This window comes from Mauremys reevesii, linkage group 1 (genome assembly GCF_016161935.1).
Source record: "Mauremys reevesii isolate NIE-2019 linkage group 1, ASM1616193v1, whole genome shotgun sequence".
NCBI classification, from domain to species: Eukaryota; Metazoa; Chordata; order Testudines; family Geoemydidae; genus Mauremys; species Mauremys reevesii.
This window is the reverse complement of record NC_052623.1, coordinates 53,398,038-53,422,096: the sequence shown is the minus strand read 5'-3', so window position 1 is coordinate 53,422,096 and position 24,059 is coordinate 53,398,038. Positions and strand designations below refer to the sequence as shown.

Genomic DNA, 24,059 nt, shown 5'->3' with positions numbered 1-24,059 from the left:
CATCTATATTCAATGAAATTTGATCTAATCATGCTTATGGACATATAACCAACAGCCCGCAGCAGTTTCAACACCAGTTTTTCATATTTTGTATAAAATGGACTTAAAGACATATCTTCCATAAATGTTTTCAGTGCAATTCTGTCAATGAAGAAAATATAAAGTTAAGTTTAAAATTTTATTTTATAGGATAAAAAACTTGCATTTGCACTGCTGAAGTGTAAATAAGCTATTCAGGTTAGTTGTGCTAATGAAAATTTCAAAGTCAGTCACTTAAACCAACTTTAACTGCCCTTACAGGCAGCAGTTCCCCCGTATTCATGGGTATAACTGTAGAATAGCTGAATACTGTGTAAAACTTAAGTAGAAGCAGAATAATCTACTTTTTGAAAATAAAGTTTTCAATCAACAGAAATTTTAAATTGAAAAAGTCAAAAGAAAACAGTCAAATTTCTTATGATGTAGTCTTGAAATCAGTAAAACCATGTTTCAACACTATCATCCTCTCTCACATCCCTATGCTCTATGTGCTATCTTGCAATATAACTTAAGAACATGTGCTTTGATGGGTTATATGAAAATGCTCCATTATTCAATGAGATAAAGATTTAATAAGTTAGAAACTGATCTTTTTCACATCAACTGCAAGGAATCAGAGGGAGAAGTGCACCTGAAATTATAAAAATGTGCTTGGCTAAGCATAAAATAACAACCTATACATTTTGGTTCAAAGACAGTTTGTAAAACTGCACACAGGATACTGCCTTACATATTTCATCTCCGTTCTTTGTAGATTACACCCAACAAACAAAAATTCAACAACTCTAAGGTAGCACTAAATAAAAGCGAGCTTCATTCAAATCTTGAATACCTGACTGCAAAGACCTACAGCTGGTCATTCAATGACAATTTAGCTCTTCATACCAAAAAAAATTTGGCTCACAAAAAAATAAGTACAATAAAACTCTTGGTAGAAGGTGCTCTCATGAAGCAACCTACCATATACTACTGCTAGATACGAGTTTCCAAAAAAAATTACATCCCATTTTCAGCACATTTTTCATAAACATGCAACTCACTATAAAATACAAAACACTTGGCTCTCAAGAACAGCTTTATAAAGACACACTGCATCAATAAAATTTTTTTTCTTTGTGATTAACTTTACATTGTAATAAGAACTGTATTTTCATAATGTTTATATATCAGATTTCATATTATAATGTAGTAATAATTTGCTCTGTGTGAACATAATGTTCAGGAGGAAATATCTATACACATTAACATACTAGACTATTAAAAACTCATTCAGTTACAGAATTTTATTGATACAGTAGATTAATAAAAACTGATAGGGGAAGATAAAATGGATAGGGTATTCAGTACATTATTTAATAACACATTTTTAAAATTAAAATATTTTAAATCCTTTCTGAATTTTCAATGCCACTAGAAGTCCAGAAAAGCCTGGCATCAATACTGAGGTGTAAAGTGAACTAGACAACTTATTTCACAATTTGAATATGTTGTATTATTCTATCGGACATCGTTCACTGGTAAAAGAAAGTAATTTAGCACTTTGATGACAAGTAGGTGCTTAAAAGTAAGCTCTAGATTAGATACACAAAGGAAACAAAGATCATTCCTTTTCTCCCCCCCCCCCCAACAAATAGTGGCAAAAGAAAATGGCACTATTTATTCAACTGATTTTTTTTCCCACAGTTAAATGTCAAGGAGAGTACAAAGATGAACACTGACAGATATTGCTTGAGATCCATTCTAACAAACTTTTTTCTTTTTTTAAATCAACAGATCTAATAAACAGTTGGGCACTGTCAGTTTAAAGCCACTGATAAAAGCTATACAAGCACTTCAGAAGTCTGAAACATTAAAAAAGGGCTATTTACACGTTTCTTCTTTAGTTCATATGTCTACAAAGGCAGCGCACATTACACTTCACAAAAATCCACAGTTAATGATATCAACATGTGTGTGGCTAAAGCTTGTGACCTAGGGACTGCAAATGTAGGGGTAGTAAATGTAAAGTAAGTTTTTGTCTTCAGCAACCCCATTTTGTGCACTAACAGCTTCATTCAGTCTCAAGCTTCAAATTATGAACATTCTTCAAAGCTTTCACCTTGGAACGTGGATAATTACATGCTTACTCATCGCCTCTCTCTTTTGGAAGTTCTGCGACGTACCTGTTATTTGAAGAGAGAGTCAAGAGATTCATTTTATAAATTATTTTTTAAAATTTAATTAATTTATTTATTTTAAAGAAAAGCTGCACATACATTATTTTGAAAAAGTTCATGTGTAAATGTATTCCATTATGGGAAAAATGTTGAGACTGACAATGAATTTACACAGTCTTCATAAGCTATGAAATAATATATTTATAGGAGCTCCCTAGGCCATCTCCTTCTAGTATTACTAAAAAAAACACCTCTTTTTGGGAGATACCAGTTACCAAAAAACTGTAGATGGGCAGTTCTTGGAATTGGCCCAAATAGTAAACTACTAGTTAAATAGTTTTTGGGGCAAGACTTTGCATTTTTTGGTTTTGATTCTTATAAACTGTGCTTTTCTGCAATTACATCTGTTCTATAGTATGGAGGCATTGTTTGCAGCTCCCCAGTTTACACAGATTTGCAATTACATGAGAGATTAAATCCTGTGGTTAGATACAAAAATGCTAGTCTATCATTCCCAAATTTAAAACAAAAAACTTTCGTGCCTATCTTAAGAATCAGATAAAGACCGAATTTTCTGAAAATTAAAAGTAAATCTTCTAAAGTTTAAAGGAACTAAAAATACCTGTTTAAAATTTAAACTTGGTATCACATATGTTCCTTGGATCTGCCAAGCCTAAAATTCATAAAAGTAACAAGCCTTAAACTTGGCACAATTACAGATACTGGTAATATCTCAGAACTTAAATTATTGGAATTATCTGTCATAGAAGTTTCAATGTATGCTGTAGAAGCAAACTGAGAAAATATTACTAACCAGCAAGAAATACTATTTTCCACATCAACTTCTAAGGCCTGTAAGGACTCTTGCAGACTTTCTAAACTCAGCAGGCAGGTACTCAGGGATTGCTTAGCAGCTCTTTGACAAATGGGAACTAGAGGGGAAAAAACAGTTACCCACCTTTTTGTAACTGTTGTTCAAGATGTGTTGCTCAGGTCCATTCCATTGTAGGTGCACATACACCCATATTCGCGGGCATCGGAGATTTTTGCCTTAGCGGTATCCATAGGGCCGGCAGTGCCACCCCCTTGAGTGCCATGCTCATGCGCTGGTGTATTGGGCGCTGCTGGCCATATGCCCGCTCCGTTCCTTCTTGCCAACAACTCCAACAGAGAGGGACTGGAGGGCGGGTAATAGAATGGACATGAGCAACACCTCTCGAATAACAAGTTACGAAAAGGTGGGTAATCGTTTTTTCTTCTTTGAGTGCTTGCTCATGCCAATTCCACTGTAGGTGACTCAAGCAGAATCTTTGGAGTGGGCTCAGAGTTCACAGCTTCGCAGATTGTAGTACACCTCTGCTAAAGCCAGCATCGTCACGAGCTTGCTGGGTCAGTGCATAATGCGACACGAACATGTGGACGGAAGACCAGGTCGCGGCCTGACAGATTTCTTGCACCAGCACCTGTACAGGGAATGCTGCCCATGATGTCTCTGACCTAGTCTAGTGAGCCATTACAATTACCAACGAGGGTATCTTAGCCAGCTCATAGCAGTAATGGATGCAGGCCGTGATCCAGGACGAGATCCTCTGGGCGGACACAGGGTGACCTTTAATCCTATCCACCACCGTGACAAACAGCTGCATTGACTTAAGGAACAGTTTTGTTCTATGTAGAAAGCCAGTGCCCACCTGACGTCCAGGGTGTGAAGCCTTCATTCCTCATCTGATGCATGGGGCTTTGGGCAGTGGACAGGTAAAAATATATCCTGGCCAATATGAAACTGGGACACAACCCTGGGCAGGAAAGCCGGGTGAGGATGCAGCTTCACCGTGTTCTTGAAAAAAAAAAAAAAAAAAAAAAATCGCACGTATAGGGTGGTTTCAAAATGAGCACCCTGATCTCTGACACCCTATGGGCCGATGTTATAGCGACCAAAAAGGAGACCTTCCAGGACAGGAGGAGGAGAGATAAGGAAGCCACGGGTTTGAAGGGAGGACCCATGGGTCTGGAAAGCACAAGGTTCAGGTCCCAGGGCGGAAACCAGCTCCTGGACACGTGGGTAGAGGCACTCCATCCCTTTCAAGGAATGCACCATCATAGGATGGGCGAAGAGGGACCCGCCCTGGACCAGGGGGTGCAGTGCTGAGATGGCCGCCAGGTGGACCTTGACGGAGGAAAAGGACAACCCTTGAAGTTTCAAATGCAACAAGTCATCCAGGATTTCCTACAGCAAAGGCTTGCTCGGCCCAGACACGCCTCTCTGAGGCCCAGCATTCAAAGCTTTTCCACTTCGCCAGGTAGGTTGCCCTGATCGAGGGTTTTGTGCTGCCGAGCAACACCTGCTGAACGCGGGCCGAACAAGCTCTTTCCTCCACATTCAGCCACCCACAGTCAGGTGCAGCGCCACCAGGTTCGGATGCAGCAGGTTGCCGTGGTTCTGCGATGGCAGATCCGGTCGAAAAGGCAACAGGAAGAGGGCTACTGTTGACAGGTACATCAGCATGCTGAACCAGTGCTGACGGGGCCACAAGGATGACTCTTGCTCTCTCCTGTTTGATCTTCACCAGGACCCTATGGATCAATAGCATTGGTGGAAAAGCATACATGAGCACCCCCCATCCACGGAATGAGGAAGGCGTCCGAGAGGGAGCCCTTGTCCAGATCTTGGAAGGAGCAGAACTGGCGGCACTTCCTGTTCATCCTGGACATGAACAAATCCACCTGGGGAGTTCCCCACTGTTGGAAAAAATCAACCTGACCATCTCCGGATGGAGGGACCACTCGTGGTGAGACGAGAAGGTCATGTTGAGATGATCTGGAAGGATGTTCCTGGAGCCAGGCAGATGGGCAGCAATCAGATGAATGGCATGCCACACACAGAAGCCCATAGGCTAAACGCCTCCTGACAGAGGACTGAGGATCTGGCTCCTCCCTGCCTGTTGATGTAGTACATCGTAGCGGTATTGTCAGTCAGGACCCTGCATTGCCTTGCCTTTCAGGTGGGGCAAGAATGCCTGGCAGGCCAGGCGAACTGCTCTGAGTTCCCTGACATTGACATGGAGGGCCAGATCATCCAGCAGCCAGCGGCTCTAGGTGCTGAGTTCGCCCAGCTGGGCTCCCCAGCCCAGATCTGCGTCTGGACCCTGAAGCACCGACTTGGGGTCCAACCACCAACTGGGACGAAAGGATGTGGCTTGGTACTGTGACCACTCTGTCCAGAGTGGCCAGCCACACCTGCAGCAGACGCAGATGAAGTCGAGCATTGCTGACCACGTACGTGCTTGCAGCCATGTGCCCCACCAGATGCAGACAGGTGTTGAGAGACATGTTGAGGAAGCATAGGTCCAGGATGGATCTGAGGCCCCCTTTCGCTTTTGGGATTATGAAGTACTGGGAGTAGAATCCCTTTCCTTTCTTGTCCCGAGGAACCTCCTCCACAGAGTCCTCAGACACAGGAGGTTCTCGACCTCCTGAACAAGGAGTTGATCATGAGAAGGGTCCCTGAAGAGGGACGGGGAAGTGGTGGGGGTGGGACAGAGGGTCGGCCAAGCTGTAGGGGAACTGGTGGTTGAGGAAGGTAGTGGACCCAGGGAATTGGCTGGGGCATCGCTCTCAATCGTGCCATCAAAACAAGTGTTTCAGCCCTGCAGAATGCTTGGTCTGGCCGGCTTGTGCAGGCGAGCGGGAAGTAGAAGGGTGGCAATGACTAAAAGCAGTGCCCCATCCCTCCTAATTGCAGGTCCGGGGCAAGACCGCCAGGACCTTGACAGCAGGGGCGGCAGGAATGGCTTATGTGCCAACTGAATTGTGTGGATATCAACAAACTGAGGGTGTCCTTGGTGTCCTTCACCCTGTGCAGCCTCACACCAATCTGCTTGGAAAAGAGACCGTTCCCATCAAAGCGACCTGAAGCCAGGAGCTGTGCTTCATAACCGGCACGGATGCCGCCACCACCCCGGCTGCTGAGTTTGCCGCGACCCATGCCATCTGAAGAGCAGGGTGGGCTGCCAAGGTGCCCTCCTGCACCAGAGTAACAAACTCCTGGGCTCAGTCCTGTGGGAGGGAGTCCTTGAGTTTATGGAGAGAGTCCCATAAACTGAAGATATAGCCGCGCAGGAGGGCCTGGTGATTCACCACCCAAAATTGTAGACTTGCAGTGGAATAAATTTTTCTTCTGGACAAGTCAAATCTTTTTACCTCCTTATTTCATGGGGTGGAGTTGGTGTGCCCCTGCTTCTCTTTTTCATTGGCCGCAGAGACCACCAGCGAGCCAGGAGGAGTGAGGGTACATAGTTATTCAAAGCTTTTGGCCAGCACGAAGTACTTTTTCTCAGTCTGCTTTGAGGTGGGAGGTGTATATACAGCACCTCTCCCCTGTACAGTGTGTCAATACGTACAGTATTTACAGGGCATCTGCCTAATGCCTTTGGCAATTTTCAAGACCCCGTTGTGCACGGGTAGTGCAATACAGATGTGGTGAAGGCTGACAGCATGCTGAAAAGTGTCCTCTTCCTCAGCCATCTCCTCCACTTGCAGGCCCAGGTTGTCAGCCAGCTGCCAGAGCAAGGCCTGGTGGTCCTTGAAGTCGTCAGGAGGGCTGGCACTGGAGGGCCCACCAACTGCTTCGTCAGGGGACGACTAGGAGTACTGAACCCGTGGATGGGGGTTTGTTCCTCCTTCTCCGCTGGGGAGGATGAGTTAGGTGTAGGTGCAGCCTCCTGAACCTCGGACACCAGGTGCGTCTTCGGCCCCGGGCCCGGTGCCGATGATCGCTGCTACACGGCTTTGACCGACGAGTAAGCCGAGGGGGACAACACCATGACTGGACTCACCCAGGTATTCCAACATGGCCACTGAGCAGGCCACTGTCCTGTTTATCACTGTCCTGATGCCACCACTGGCTCGGATGCCCAGTCTCGCCACTGAGGTTGGGGCGGCGGGCTGAAACACCCCTCAGTTCTGGATGAACCACCCTCTGGAGACCACAGTAGGGCTGTCAAGGCCCGAGTTTGCCTTAAGACCACCGACACTGGAGACCAGTGTCCTGGGGATCGGTACCAACGGCACGGCGAGCAGGTGCAGTGCCGGGGAAATTGAAAGCAGGAGGGAGATCATTCCCATGGCGGTGGTGACCGGGAACAGCGTCAGGACGAGGACCTCTGGGACTGCGGCTGACTTCGATAATAGGGGGACTGGTGGCTTTCCCTTGGCGAATAACATCGCAACAGCGGCGACCACGACGCTGGAGACCGAAGAGAAGTTTGCTATGATCTAGACGATGGTACTGGTGTCCATCGGTGTGGAAGTGGACAGCGCGCCATTGTCTCAAGGAATCGGTAGTGCTCCACCACTCTTTGGGGAACCTTATCGACTGGCTTGAGGAGCTTTAGTTGAGGCCTGCAGCACTGGTTGTGCTGTCAGCATGGGCAGAGGTTTGAGCTCCTTCAGCACCTGAGTTCATGAAGGTGTCGGTGCCGGGAGGAAAGTTGGTCCTGTACCACTCGCTGAAGTCAGAGGAGGACCTTTCCCCAGGCTAACGGCCTCAGCAGGAGATGGTCAACTGTGGGGCTCCAGTGTGGATGGGCAACTTGGGGCAGGCTCTTTGTTCACTGCCACCTTCTTTGTCGGCGAGCTGTGTTTTTTAGCCCTCTTCTTAGGAACCAGCGATGAAGAATGGTGCCGGGTGGGCAATGTGCCGGTGGTGCACTTTGCGCTGATGTCAAGGTGCTAGTCAACTTATGCCGGGCGGATTCTATAAGGAGAGCCCTGAGCCTGATATTCCTCTCCTTCTGGGTGCAAGGCCAAAAGTTCTTACAAATCTTGCACCTTTCTTTAATGTGTGCTTCCCCCAGACACTTGAGGCAGCTGCCATCGGGATTGCTAACAGGCATAGGTGTGTCACAGGTATTGTAGGGCTTAAAGCCAGGGCTGTGTGTGTGTGTGCGCGGGGGGCAGGGGGGGTGGAATTTGCCCCAGGCCCTGCTGGGGCCCCGTGAGTCCTGGCCCAGTGGCGGTCCGGGTCTTCGGCGGCATTTCAGTGGCAGGGGGCCCTTCAGTGCTGCCAAAGACACGGACTGCCACCAGGTAAGTACAAGCACCGCAGCTCCCCTGCTTTGCCCCCAGCCCCCTGAATCCTCTGGGTGGCCTTGCTTAAAGCCCGGAGACTGGGACTTGCACCACTGGGGGTGAAGTCCCCACTGGAACCCAACTCTAACTACAACACTTAATAGGTACTTAACAGTAAAGATAACGATGTACAAGCCTAAAGGCACAAAGTCCAAGATATGGAAAATCGCAAGTCCTTGTTGAGCAAGGAAAGGCACTCCAACTGACCACCACAGGCAGTAAGAAAGAACTGAGAGTGCATAGGGCCAGCAGCGCTTGATATACCAGCGCATGAGTGCTACACTCAAGGGGGTGACACAGCCGGCCCTACAGATACCGCTAAGGTAAAAATCTCCGATGACTGCGCACGTGGGTGTGTGCACACCTACAATGAAATCAACATGAGCAAGCACTCAAAGAAGAACTTCTGTTCAATTTACTGAGCTCCTTAAAGTAGCTTATATGGTTTATACCATATAAATATAGCTACATTTTACCTACAAAGAACTTTACAATGGCTGGGCAGTTGACATGTTGAGACCACTGCCTATCATGTTGACCAGTAGCATCTTTGTTTCCTTATGCTCCTGCTATCTGTACCCACCTTATTCCTCTTGTCTTATATTTAGTTTGAAGCTCTTTGGGGCAGGGAGAATTTTTTTGTTATGACTTTTTACAGTGCCTAGCACAATGGGGCCATGACTCATAACTGGGACTTCTATATGCTACCGCCGTACAGATACTAAATTATACTTTGAGTTCAACAGGCTAAGTAGACCCCAGAAACCAAATCTCTGAAGACTCGATAAACTCCTCAGGATCCAGGGGTTGTTGGCTGCATCTCTCTTTCAATCACTTCTTCCGACCTATGAGGTTCCCAATTCTGGAGATGAATGCAGTCAACCATGTACTCAAGGACATTCAGGAGCTCCCCAATACCCTGGAATTTAGGGTCATTCCAGGACTTCACTGAGCTTCTTAATATTTTCTTCTTCTACAAGCTAACTTCATTCTTACTGAGATGGTTAAGTACTTCAGTATTTTTTGCTTAAAAGCTTTAGCATTTAAAATGGTAAGTACATAAAACTAAGCCATAAGTGTTAAATTATCTTAGTTTAAAGTCTGTTTGCTTGGCACATCATAGTAGATGACACTTTCCTAACATGCAGACTTCCTCAGCTTCACAGGACAAGGAAAATGAACGTTTTTCAGATGTAGTGGGGAAAGAGCTGCCAAATTCCTTTAAAGTTTAAAAGGCAACATAGAATGTAGGTGAGGAAGGAATGGGGCTTAAAAAAAAATAAAAGGAAATACACTGAGCCAGGGAGTGCCTCCTATCTCAATTTTTATTCTGGCCACTCATTGTCCACCTTCCATAATAAATTATACAGTCCTGAAAGACCTTTATTCCAGCTCAAAAACTATCAACTCCTCTCTTTCTAGAACTCCGGAATTTAACTTGAAAAACCTCCCCATCTCCTACTGAATTTAGGAGCTGGGCACTACACAAAACTTGATGTCCCCAGTATACCTAATCTTAACTATTAAGGCTCATTTTTTTTCCTGGCAGAAAACTAGGAAATATGATTTAAAAATTGTTAATAGAGATAAGGATGCCTAAATAATATAATCCTTATGCAAATATACATGCTTTAGTGTTACCATTAAAAAAACCGAAGTTAAAAATGACTATAGCTAAATTACACAAATATTTTATCACTCTTATATTTCAGACATTCAGCTACTGACATTGATCATGAAAAGACCACCTTAAAACATCCTCTTACACACAAGGCAAACAAGCACACCCACTTAAAAATATACATCACCAATATAGGTACATATTTGAATATTTATGATGTAGAGGTTTATATTGAAGGAGTTCATACATACAGCTAATTGAAAAACAAGATTTCCACTGTATGGGAAATTCTGAATTTCAACATTTGTCTTCATCCCAAATCTGGATGTAAAGTCAAAATGTTGAAATTTATAGTGAAACAAAAAACATTCTGAATATGTTTATTCAGAAATGTCAAAATGTTTCATTTCAGGGCATTAATCTGTATATGCCCGAGCCACTGCAATACTTCATGGGAGTTATTGGTCAGATCACGTCCCCAATTTTCCCAGGGGCTAGGTTCCGCAACTGAACCACATCCTCACAATCACAGGACTCCCAGGATGTCTGACAATCTTTCCTTCCCTCTGGCCCAGGTGCATCGTAGGAATTCCATGACTGTGATGCATCACGGGAGATGCAGTTTGGCTGGGGTGTCCTGCCCATGGAGAAGAACGGAGGTAAGAAGCACATGAATTCCAACCCCCATGAGGCATCACAGCAGCTCAGGCAAATGCTGAGATTAGTAAGGTCTTGAAACAAAATTTTTGGAAATTTACGGAAAATTGAAAGTGTCTGACAAAAATCGACAATTTTCCCATACAAAATTTCAATTCTGCAGAATTCCTATTTTTCACCAAAAAACTCATGGAAAATTCTCACCAGCTCTACTTATAAATATATCTTGAGAGCTAAAGTATACACTATCAGAAACTGAAAAGTGAGTTTTTGCTCATCAACATTAGGAATAGAAGTACCACATAGATCTACAGAACACATGTATCTTACACTGATTGTCGAAACTTCCCCTTCCTCCATTACTTCTTCTTGAGAAATGTCATCACTGATAGGAGAACTACCCTGAAATATATCCATCTCTTCACTAGATTCGTTTTCTTTACTTGCTGCTTGTTTGGTGCGCACAGCACGGCTAAAATTAAAAATCGTAATAAATTAATTTTACAGCACATGGGTCTTTAAGCACACAAACTCTGCAATGGAAAAAAACTTCCAGCTAGCCTTTTAAACAGTGGTTCTTAATTTGCTTCCTGTAAAACTTATACTGTAAGTGCCCACCTACTTTTATCTGTAACCAGAGGGTAGAGATTCTATTAGGCTGAGTGATTTTGCAACCAAAATTACTCCAGGATAAAATATCAGGAGTACAAGATATTTATGAGGACAGACCATTAATACGTTTAGGACTACTTATCTTGAGCTTAAATTGGATATATTTTTCTTCCCAACACCTTAAGTCAAATTGCAGGCCAAGGGGTGGTTTTTTTTTCATATCAATAACCCTTACGAAATGATAGCTGTAGCTCAGTTATATTGTTGGGTTTCATGGTTCTCAGGTACATTGGTTTTGTGATAAAATGAAAGACAAAAGCACCATCTCTCTCATGGGAGAACACTTTTCACAAAGCAATCACTCCATATCTGATCTTTCAATACTTGTCCTCAAGGGAAACCTGCACAACACCTTCAAAAGGTATGCTTAGGAACTTTGCTAGACACCAAAAAACATGGACTTAATCACTGGTTTTGTGGCTTATTACAACATTTTGTAATATACACCTCTACCCCGATATAACGCGATCCGATATAACACAAATTTGGATATAACACGGTAAAGCAGTGCGCGTGCGTGCTCCAGCGGATCAAAGCAAGTTCGATATAACATGGTTTCACCTATAATGCAGTAAGATATTTTGGCTTCCGAGGACAGCGTTATATTGGGGTAGAGGTGTACTACGTGGTCTGCTACCCTTAATTGCCCACTTCAAACCCTTTATGCATAACACTAACCCCCAATTGCCCACATCATTTCGAGTGGTCACCTCCAAAATGCATGAACCCTTCTGCTTAGCAATCTGATCTTTTCGTTCCTAAGTGAAGTACTTTGCACTTCTCTTTATTGAATTTCATATGAATTCTCCAATTTGTCCAAGTCACTTTGAATGCTAATCCTGTCCTCCAAAGTGCTTGCAACCCATCCCAGTTTGGGGTCATCCACACATGCATGCTCTCCACTCCATTATCCAAGTCATTTTTGAAAATACTGAATAGCATCAGACCTAGGACTCAGCCCTGCAGGTCCTCACTAGATACATCCTCCCAGTTTGACAGTGAACCATAACTACTCTTTGAGTATGGTCATTCACCCACCTTAAGTAATTTCATTTCCCTACATTTACTACATTTCCCTAGTTTGCTTATGAGACTGTCATGTGGGACTGTGTCAAAAACCTTACTAAAAATCAAGATATACCATGTTTACTGTTTCTCTCCTATCCAACAGGCCAGTAAGCCTGTCAAAAAGGTTGGCTTGGCATAATTTGTTCCTGACAAATCCATACTGGCTATTCCTCATAACACTATTATTCTCTAGGTGATTATAAACTGATTGTTTAATTATTTATTCCAGTATCTTCCCAGGTATCGAAGTCAAGCTCACTGGTCTATAATTCCATGTATGCTTTCTTCCCCTTTTTAAAGATGGGCATTATGTTCGCTGCCTGCTAAACCCAGGGTTGTGAGTTCAATCCTTGAGGGGGCCATTTAGGGATCTGGGGAAAAACAAAAACCAAAAAAAAAAACCCCGTCAGGGACAGTACTTGGTTCTGCTAGTGAAGGCAGGGGACTGGACTCAATGACCTTTCAAGGTCCCTTCCAGTTCTATATCTCCATATATTTATTTATTTATATATTAACCTTTTTAGTGAAGATTGAAGCAAAACAGCCATTCTTGATGTAAGCCTTCTTGATGTCATCAGTTATTAGATCTCCTTCCCTGGTGAGTAGAGGACCTACACTTTCCTTAGTGTCTCTTGCTCCCAATGTATTTAAAGAACTTGTTCTTACTTCCTTTTATGTCCCATGCTCAAGCCTTTCTGATTTTGCCCCTACAATCTTGTGCTATTCTTTTGTACTCCTCTTTGGCAATTCATCTGTTTCCACTTTTTGTAGGATTCTTTTCTGATTTTCAGGTAATTATAGAGCTATTTATGTAGCCATATTGGCCTCTTACTATTCTTCCTATCTTTCCTTCACACTGGGATAGTTTGCAGTTATGCCTTTAACACTTTAACCTGAGAAACTGCGGAGTCTCGTGAACTACTTCATCCCTTAGATTTTCTTCCTATGGGACCTTACATTCCAGTTTGCGCCCCTCCTTCCCCCCCCTTTTTTTTTAAAGGCCATTGTTTTTATTCTGCAGCTCTTCCTTCTTTCTTTCCTTACACTCATGAAATCTATCATTTCATGATCACTTTCACCCAAATTGCCTTCCTTCTTCAAATTCGCTACCAATTCCTCCCTGTTAGTCAGAATCAAGTCTAAAATGGCTGCCCTCCTGGTTATTTCCTCCATTTTCTGGAACAAAAAGTTTCCCCCAATACATCCCAAGAACTTACTAGAAATTTTGCATTTTGCCATACAACTTTTCCAACCAATGTCTGTGTAGTTAAAGATCCGCATTAATGAAAGGTCTTACATTCTGGCTATTTCTGTTATTTGTTCTAGAAATTGCCTTATCCACCCCTCCTTGTACTGATTTGGTGGTCTACAGTAGATTTCACACCGATCTTTGATCCCTTTTAATTTTACCAATCTCACCACCTTCTGGACCTCAGACAAGTGTATACATTCTTGTTGTATGATGCAACGTGCCATCCCTTAAAAACCTCTAAGGAAGGAGATTCCACCACCTCCCTGAGCCACATATGATAATCTTCAGAACTTCAAGAGCTGGGCACACCTGCCAGTGCTCAGGACTGTTAGCCGAGGCTTGGGGCTACCCCGCAGGGCTGAAGTCCCAAGCCCCACCACCTTGCTGCATGGCAGAAGCCCTGCCAGTCTGGTAGGTGAAGAATGGTGTGGGGGGGGGGGGAGGGCATGGTGGGCTCTGCGCACCTCACTTTAACTGTTAAAGAGGCACATGTGGATCATGAGCCATGGTTTGGCCATCCCTGCTCTATACTAATATACCAGTCATTAAACTTATCCCACCTAGTCTCTGTGATGCCAATTAAACAATAATTTAGCTTATGTACGAATATTTCCAGTTCTTCCTCTTTATTCACCATACTCCTGTCATATATATTGACTGAGCTTCAGATACCTACAGTTCTACAGGTAGCTACGGAGAAGTGAGGCAAACCACGTGCCTAAGACCTTCAAGAATAGTAACTCTCTGTAGACTGTAGCACATCTTTTATAAAAAATATTAACCACTGAGATGGTCTCCAAGTGGATAAAGCCTGACCTTTCAATAGGAAGGCTAGATGAAAATTCAGAAGGTTACATTCAGAACTTACCCCTTTTTTTGCTGTGATGGTGGTGTTTTTGGTGGCCTTCCTCGTCTTTTCTGTGGTGTAGACTGTGTTGATTCAACTGCACTAGTTTCAGATGGTTCTACTCTGTTTTGAGGGAGACCCAAATTGCAAAATATCAAATTATAGTTAATATCGAAGGTGTGTGTTTTTTTGTTTTGTTTGTTTTTTAAGAATGCACTTATAAGAAAAGAGACACACCTTTGTTGCGCTCTTCTTGGTGTCCTGTATTGCCTGCCTTTTGGCTTCTGTTCCACGTTTTCACTTTGCCCTTCCTCCTCCTCCTCCTCCTCCTCTTCCTCCACTACTGATGATACAGGCACTGCTTTTTTTCTGCCCCTTTTAGATGTCTTTGCTGCTGGTTCTTCCTTTGGTGTACCACCACTAGCTGCTTTAGGAGGTCGTCCTCTTCTTCCCTTCTTTGGTGGACTATTTTGTTCATCCTCACTTTCTAATACATCTTCCTTTAGCCTCTTTTCCTCTGGCCACTGTGGTTCATCAGATTCTGAAACAACTGCAGCTCTCTTCCTCCCCCGCTGACTCCCTCTAAGTTTCTGTTCTTGCCCCAATTTACTCAGGTCATCTAATCCCAACTTCTCTTCTGAGTCTGTAATGGTTGCTTTCTTTCTACCCCTGGGCTTCTCCATCTCTGACTGAAAAGACAGATTAGGTTACTTTTTTTAATGAAACATTTTAATGATCTTATTTGACCAAAGTGATTTTCAATCCATGAAGAAGAGTAATTTATGGCAATTTTTCATCCTCAACAAATAAAGCCTTAAAGTTAAGGTATTAGAGTAAGATCTTGCACCACACTTCAAATACCTTTGCAAGGGTATATAAATAAATAAATAAACAAAGAAACACACACACACGTTGACAAGATGACAGAAAATATTCTAAAGATGCTGGCTATTAAGGCCTACCAACATGTGGGGCCTTGCTCACTTGGATTCTCAGCTGTGAAAATATGCAAGTAACTGGGTAATTAAGCCATTGCAAAAATACCCATAATCCTATTCTTTAATGGTGGTAAAGGACCAAGATATAGTATCTTGTCTGGTTTTGTATAGGAGGAACTTGCAGAAAATAGGTTACTTAAAATAATATGTAAATTATGTTCTCCAAATACAGTATTCCCAGTTTCATACTTTTGGTGTTGGGCTCAGTATAGCTGAAAAATTATAACACTTGATCTCCCTGCCTATACACAAGACTATATTATATTTAGACCCACACACACACACAAAAGGGAGAGCATTCCAAAAGGAAATTTACATCATTACATCATTTTACACCAATAATACATTTAGTAAAGCAACATCATTATATTGCAATCCAAATATAATGCTTAAATGCATACTGACATCTGCTCTGTCCCCATTTGGTTGAAAGCAGATATGTTCACCAGTATCCCATTCAAATACAGATTGGACATTTCTCCTTTCAAACTACCCTGTGAAGACTTAAATTAGTAACCAGAGTTTATGCAGAGAAGTCTCTGCTCCGGTACCCCATCTTTGCTCAAGAAAAAGGTGGAAAGCCCAGTCAGTGAGAAAAAGTTGTGAGAAAGAACAGGGAGGCCTACAGGACGAGATATTAACTAGAAGAAAATGACCTGGTTACTGTTTTGTTTTTTTTAAAGTTACTAGCCTTTGTTTAATATGGGAATGTGAGCCAGAAAGGCCGCAGAAGCTGCCTGGGACCTAGTTGAATGACCTAATGCTCTAGCTGGAGGCATCACATTAGCATAAGTGAATACAACTGGAAATCCAAGGTGAGAGCCTTTGAGTGGATAGTGGGCAGCCTTTTATTCCATATGCAAACACAATGAACAATTATGTCAAAGACCTAAAAAGGCTTGGTACAGTCCAGATAAAAAGATAAAGCTCTTCTAACATCTAGATTATGAAGCCTCTCCTCACCTTATGGCCATGAGGCTTTGAGAAAAAGGTCAGCAAGAAGATTGCTTGGTTAAATGAAACTGGAAACCACCTTAGCAAGAAACCTTGGGTGAGGATGAAGATTCTCTGTGAAGAAAACTGTATCTGATACTAAATGTCCTCAGTTCCCCCACTCTGGTGGCTTTTGTATTAGCCTAAAATGCAATCTTTATAGAAAGGTTCAAAAGAGAGCAGGTCACTACAGGTGCAAAAGGAGGACCCACTGGCTTTACTAAGACTAGGTTAAAGCTCCGTGGGGGAACAGGATGCTGCACCTGTGGAAAAAGTCTGTCCAAGCCTTTCAGAAATTTAATGGACATCAGATTTGGAAAAAAAAAAAAGTGAGTGGTTATCAATAGGCAGGAGGAAGGCTGAGACAACTGTGAGGTGCACTTGCTAACCCTTGATGCTTTAGAGACAGAAGATAGTCCAAAACATGCTGAATAAAAGCAAGGCCTGGGAAAACTGTTTTCACTCTGAACCAGCTGGAGAACCTCTTTCATTTAGCTAAGTAAATACTACTATTTAGAAGCACTTCCAGGACCACTCTGTAGATGTTAGCCATGAAGCTTCCAGACTGTCAGATGAAGGGTCTGTAGACTGGATTGAAGGAGGCAGCTGTGATTAGGCAAAATCAACTCTGTGTGTAGCAGGAGTGACAATTGGGGGTGGGGGTTGATTGACAAGTCTAACAACTACAAGAACCAGTACTGATGGGGGCATACTGTGGCGATCAGGGCCGGCGCTTCCATTAGGCGACCCTAGGCAGCTGCCTAGGGCGCCAGGATTCGGGGGGGCGGCATTTTGTGCGCTCTCCACGGGGCTCACGGAAGCTTCTGGTTTCGCTCCGGTTGCGCCGCCAAAGAAGGACCTTCTGCCGACGTGCTGCGGAAAACAGCGGCAGGCAATTGAGCAGCTCAATGACTGCCGCTGTCGCCTGCAGCATTTCGGCAGAGGGTCCTTCTTCAGCAGTGCGATGGGAGTGGAACCAGAAGCTCCCGTGCGCCCCGTGGGGAGCGCACAAAATGCCGCCCCCCGAATTCTGCCTATGGTGTCAATGAGTAAAAGATTAGCCTTGCCCTGTTTGATTTTGCACAGAACTCTGGGCAGGCGAGGGATGGGAGGAAAAGGTTACAGAAGACTGTCTAACCACACCAGTAGAAAAGTCTGTTAGTAAACCAGGGCTGGGGCCCACTTGAGAGCAAAACAGTGGCACTTTCAGTTGTGTTTTACTGCAAATAGATCCACTTGGGGAGTTCCCCAGAACTAGAAAACAGAGATGCTATATCCAGACAAAGGGACCACTCATGGTGATTGATACACAATTTGCTTAGGTCAGGGGTCCCCAATGCGGTGCCCGCGGGCGCATCTAAATGTGCCTGCGTCCTGGCCAGCGGTCGAGCATCCGCCGAAATGCTGCTGAAATCCGGCAGCATTTTGGCGGTGATGCCTCTCGATGACGAAAAGGTTGGGGGATCACTGGCTTAGGTGGTCTGCCAGGGTTTTCTGGATCCCTGGAAGGAGAGCTGCTTTCAGAAGTATAGAGTTAGCAATGCAGAAGTCCCAAAGTAGAATCGCTTCCTGACAGCTGTGAAAATTGGGCTTCTCCTTGTTTACATGAAACACAGCCATTGTATTGTCAGTCAGAACCAACAAGCCCCTTCCCCTTGATGTGTGGAAGAAACGCCATGAAAGCTAACGGGGTAGCTCTCAATTCCCTGACATTTATATGTAGCCTTAGATCTTGGGAGACCAGAGACCTTGTAGCTGTATGAGACCCAAGTGAGCCCCCCAACCTAAGTCTGAGGCCCCCCATGACTAAAGTGAGAGATTGTTGAGGCAGGGCAAAGGGAACTCCCTTACAAAACTTTGGCAGGATCTGTCCACCAATCTAGGAAGGATAAGATTTGATTCAGAATCCAAATTGTCAGGGCCATATGGTGCTTCCTTGGTGAATACACCTCAGCAGCCCTCTCACTCTCTAAAATGTAGATATTGAACTAAGTAAGTACACACTATCATGTGCCTTAGCAGCCTCAAACAGCTTCTTATTGTGATGAGGGAATAGGTCTAAGTCTAAAACAATGCCTTGCCATCATGTGAAATCTTGCCAGTGGAAGGAAGACCTTGGCCCTCATGGACTCCAGGACTGCTCCAACAAATTCTATTTTCTGTACTGGAGACAGGACAGACATCTATGTTTATCAGCAAGCCCAACACATTAAATGTAGACTGGATAACTTCTACGCTGGACAACACCTGCAACCTAGAACAGCCTCTTATTAGCCAGTCATCCAGGTAAGGGAAGACATGGACTTCTGAGCTCCACAGTTATGCTGCTACCACTGTCATGCACTGTGAATACCGGGGCAACAGACTGCAAATGAAAAAAGGGCAGGACTGTGAAGCTTAGAAACTTTCTGTGCCTCTGATAAATTGCCACAGGGAAATAAGTGTCCTTTATATCAAGGACAGCATTCCAGTCCTCAGCTCCAAGGAAGGAGTAATGGAAGCTAGAGTGACCATCCGTAATTTTCATTGCATTAGGAACTCATTTAATGCTTTCAGATCTAAAATAGGCCTGACATACCCCCTTTGCTTTCAGGATCCTGAAGTATCATGAGTAAAACCCCTTTACCCTGAGCAGTGGAGAGACCACTTCTATAGTTCCTACAAGTAGTAGTAATTGAATGTCTCACAACAACACGGCTTCCAAGAAGAAGGAGTGCTAGGCAGAGACGGGCTCCACCTCACGAAGAGAGGGAAGAGCATCTTTGCAAGCAGGCTCGTTAACCTAGTGAGGAGGGCTTTAAACTAGGTTCACGGGGGGAAGAGACCAAAGCCCCGAGGTAAGTGGGGAAGTGGGATATCGGGAGAAAGCACAAGTAGGGGAGGGCTCCTGCCCCATACTGGGACACCAGGACGATCAGTGAGTTATCTTACATGCCTATACACGAATGCAAGAAGCCTGGGGAACAAGCAGGGAGAACTAGAAGTCCTGGCACAGTCAAGGAATTATGATGTAATTGGAATAACAGAGACTTGGTGGGATAACTCACATGATTGGAGTACTGTCATGGATGGATATAAACTGTTCAGGAAGGACAGGCAGGGCAGAAAAGGTGGGGGAGTTGCATTGTATGTAAGAGAGCAGTATGACTGCTCAGAGCTCCAGTATGAAACTGCAGAAAAACCTGAGTGTCTCTGGATTAAATTTAGAAGTATGAACAACAAGGGTAATGTTGTGGTGGGAGACTGCTACAGATCACCAGACCAGGGGGATGAGGCTTTCTTCCAGCAACTAACAGAAGTTGCTAGATCACAGGCCCTGGTTCTCATGGGTGACTTTAATCACCCCGATATCTGCTGGGAGAGCAATACAGCAGTGCACAGACAATCCAGAAAGTGTAGGGGACAATTTCCTGGTGCAAGTGCTGGAGGAACCAACTAGGGAAAAAGCTCTTCTTGACCTGCTGCTCACAAACAGGGAAGAAATAGTAGAGGAAGCAATAGTGGATGGGAACCTGGGAGGCAGTGACCATGAGAGGGTCGAGTTCAGGATCCTGACACAAGGAAGAAAGGAAAGCAGTAGAACAGAGACCCTGGACTTCAGAAAAGCAGACTTCGACTCCCTCAGAGAACTGATGGGCAAGGTCCCCTGGGAGAATAACATGACGGGGAAAGGAGTCGAGGAAAGCTGGCTGTATTTTAAAGAATCCTTATTGAGGTTGCAGGAACAAACCATCCCGATGTGTAGGAAGAAAAGTAAATATGGCAGGCGACCAGCTTGGCTTAACAGTGAAATCCTTGCTCGTCTTAAACACAAAAAAACAGCTTACAAGAAGTGGAAGATTGGACAAATAACCAGGGAGGAGTATAAAAGTATTGCTCAGGCACGCAGGAGTGAAATTAGGAAGGCCAAATCACACTTGGAGTTGCAGCTCGCCAGAGATGTTAGGAGTAACAAGAAGGGTTTCTTCAGGTATGTTAGCAACAAGTCAAGGAAAGTGTGGGCCCCTTGCTGAATGAGGGAGGGAACCTAGTGACAGAGGATGAGGAGAAAGCTAGTGTACTCAATGCTTTTTTTGCCTCTGTCTTCACAGACAAGGTCAGCTCCCAGACAGCTGCACTCTGCAGCACGGTATGGGGAGGAGGTGACCAGCTCTCTGTGGAGAAAGTAGTAGTTCAGGACTATTTAGAAAAGCTGGACGAGCACAAGTCCATGGGGCCGGATGCACTGCATCCGAGGGTGCTAAAGGAGTTGGCCGATGAGATTGCAGAGCCATTGGCCATTATCTTTGAAAAACCATGGCGATCGGGGGAGGTCCCAGATGACTGGAAAAAAGCTAATGTAGTGCCGCCCATCTTTAAAAAAGGGAAGAAGGAAGATCCAGGGAACTACAGGCCAGTCAGTCTCACCTCAGTCCCTGGAAAAATCATGGAACAGGTCCTCAAGGAATCAATCCTGAACCACTTAAAGGAGGGGAAAGTGATCAGGAACAGTCAGCATGGATTCACCAAGGGCAAGTCATGCCTGACTAACCTAATTGCCTTCTATGATGAGATAACCGGCTCTGTGGATGAGGGGAACGCAGTGGATGTGCTACTTCTTGACTTTAGCAAAGCTTTTGATACAGTCTCCCACAGTATTCTTGCCAGAAAGTTAAAGAAGTATGGGATGGATGAATGGATGGTAAGGTGGATAGAAAACTGGCTAGATGGGCTCAACGGGTAGTGATCAATGGTTCCATGTCTAGTTGGCAGCCGGTATCAAGTGGAGTGCCCCCAGGGTCGGTGCTGGGGCCGGTTTTGTTCAATATCTTCATTAACGATCTGGAGGATGGTGTGGACTGCACCCTTAGCAAGTTTGCAGATGACACTAAACTGGGAGGAGTGGTTGATACGCTGGAGGGTAGGGATAGGATACAGAGGGACCTAGACAAATTAGAGGATTGGGCCAAAAGAAATCTGATGAGGTTCAACAAGGACAAGTGCAGAGTCCTGCACTTAGGACGGAAGAATCCCATGCACTGCTACAGATTAGGGACTGAATGGCTGGGCAGCAGTTCTGCAGAAAAGGACCTAGGGGTTACGGTGGACAAAAAGCTGAATATGAATCAACAGTGTGCCCTTGTTGCCAAGAAGGCTAATGGCATTTTGGGTTGTATAAGTAGGGGCATTTCCAGCAGATCGAGGGACATGATCATTCCCCTCTACTCAGCACTGGTGAGGCCTCATTTGGAGTACTGTGTCCAGTTTTGGGCCCCACACTACAAGAAGGATGTGGAAAACTTGGAGAGAGTCCAGCGGAGGGCAACGAAAACGATTAGGGGGCTGGAGCACATGACTTATGAGGAGAGGCTGAGGGAACTGAGATTGTTTAGCCTGCAGAAGAGAAGAATGAGGGGGGATTTGATAGCTGCTTTCAACTACCTGAAAGGGGGTTCCAAAGAGGATGGATCTAGACTGTTCTCAGTGGTAGAAGATGACAGAACAAGGAGTAATGGTCTCAAGTTGCAGAGGGGGAGGTTTAGGTTGGACATTAGGAAAAACTTTTTCACTAGTAGGGTGGTGAAGAACTGGAATGGGTTACACCCAGGGAGGTGGTGGAATCTCATTCCTTAGAGGTTTTTAAGGTCAGGCTTGACAAAGCCCTGGCTGGGATGATTTAGTTGGGTTTGGTCCCGCTTTGAGCAGGGGGTTGGACTAGATGACCTCCTGAGGTCCCTTCCAACCCTGAGATTCTATGATGGGATTATGTCTGTTCAGATGGCATACGGAATTAGTTCTAGCTCTGACATTGTGAGATAAAGACTCAAACTGGGTTAGAATTCAAGGTAAACGGGAAAGGCAAGATGGTTACCAGAACGACACAATCTCAAGGTCCATTATCTTGAGAGTTACCACAAGGCTTAAAAACCACTATACTCATCTGGAAATGGAAATTCCCTTTTTTTTCAGTAGCATGGTGCATTAGTTTATTTTCCTGGTGGTTCACAAATACTATAACATAAAATGGTTACTAGTGCCTCAGACCAGGCAAAATATAGGCTATTTACCTGACAGAAGCTTTCAGCATTCCAAGCAACCTGGGGCAATCCACCCCAGCAGAAGAACAGCAGGAGATGCGGGTGAGATAAAAGTAGTGGAGGGTAGGGGGGGAGCACAAGGTGACAGTGGAACAGAAGAGGTAGTGACAAAAAATAATATCTCTTGGATGTACTGCTTTCAGAGAAGTGAATTACAGTAAATGTGGTGTTATTTGGATTATGTTTTAATTTTATATTTTACTACAATGACTGACAAACTGTCAGATATTGTTAAAAAACTAACTGAGGTAGAAGAATTCTTCATGGTGGAAACGCAGAGAATTATTTTTACTGTCACTGTGAAAATTTTACTGAGCTATTTGAACTATTTTATAAACAAAAGAAAAACAGTATAATTAGTATAAAAACTGTATAATCATTACTAATGGTAATGATTTTTTCCTGCATTAATTTTCTGTGCTATATGAAAGTAAGCCATCTTTAAACTGTGGTTAAATCAGAAAAGTGAAAGCAAATATATCGAGGTTCCATTTTTATCTTGTTTCTGATCTCTATATCCAACATGCTCAGTTCATAAATATGAAAGATGTTTTCAGATCTATTAGAAGACGTTAATACCACTGACCATAAGAATGTGTGTCACCTGCAGGATTTAGTACAGACAGGCTAATCTCCATCTCAGTTCTCAGAGAGCTTTGATAAATGACTGATCATCTATCCCCAAAAGCTCTCACAAATGGGGTCCCCTTTAGGGTAATAATGCCATTCCTACAGTAGAATGTGTATCCCAGCCTAATGGCAACACTACTCTACTGTATCCTGCATTTGGCAGTGATATCACAGAGAAGTTTCATTTATATGTTGAACAACAGGCAAAAGTCTTTATTCTGGACAAACACATCAAATCCCTTGGTGATAACACGTGTTCATCACCACTGACTGACTTCCATCTTCTAGATATGATTGGAATCACTGAAAGAAAGCAATGTTTTAGTTTCCCAAGCAACAGTTAATCATATTGAAAGCTGGTGAGAGATCCAGCATGACTAAAATGGCCAACTGACTTTGATCTACAAAATCAGTGGAAGATCGTGACTCAGGCTTGAGCAGCGTCCACACCAAAGTTGGACCAGAATGCAAACTTATGTACGCTGTATGTCGATGTTCAAGTGCACATGTAATTTAATAGCCACTGCTTTCTCCCTCACTTCTATAGTAAAAGGGGTGTTCTGAAACTTGGTGGTAGTTGACAAGCACCCTATCATCAAGGTATAATTATCTGCGGAGACAGCAGACGTACATGTTTTAGCTGGCAATCTCTCCACAAAACGCAAAGTTCTGAGAATGCATGTCAATGAAAACCACAGCTATCTAACTTTTCCTTAATCAACTTAGATAGCAACAGGCATTCTCAGAGACCCAACCAAAGACAAAGAATGGATGGCAGTCAATAAGGAGCACCCAGCTTTTGCACAAAATGCTCTGGGACACAAGCCTGAAATCCAGTTCTCTCCCCAACAAAGCAAGCTGAAAAATCAGTGATCAATTAAGAAAGCAAGGCAGTCTGGAGTAATCAGATTTCATACCAC

General features: G+C 44.0%; 1 protein-coding gene across 6 annotated transcripts in view; it reads right to left on the bottom strand.

Moving 5' to 3' along the window:
• Positions 1-591: 591 nt before the first annotated feature.
• PDS5B (PDS5 cohesin associated factor B) overlaps positions 592-24,059 on the bottom strand; it is a 254,196-nt gene continuing 230,728 nt past the window's right edge. For all 6 annotated transcript variants that reach the window (XM_039535243.1, XM_039535254.1, XM_039535247.1 and 3 more), the window contains 4 exons: positions 14,679-15,130; positions 14,463-14,564; positions 10,933-11,074; positions 592-2,201 (listed from right to left, as the gene is read on the bottom strand). In XM_039535243.1, coding sequence (XP_039391177.1) covers positions 2,166-2,201; positions 10,933-11,074; positions 14,463-14,564; positions 14,679-15,130 — 732 coding nt within the window. In that variant the 3' untranslated portion in view covers positions 592-2,165. The remainder of the gene's footprint in view (positions 2,202-10,932; positions 11,075-14,462; positions 14,565-14,678; positions 15,131-24,059) is intronic.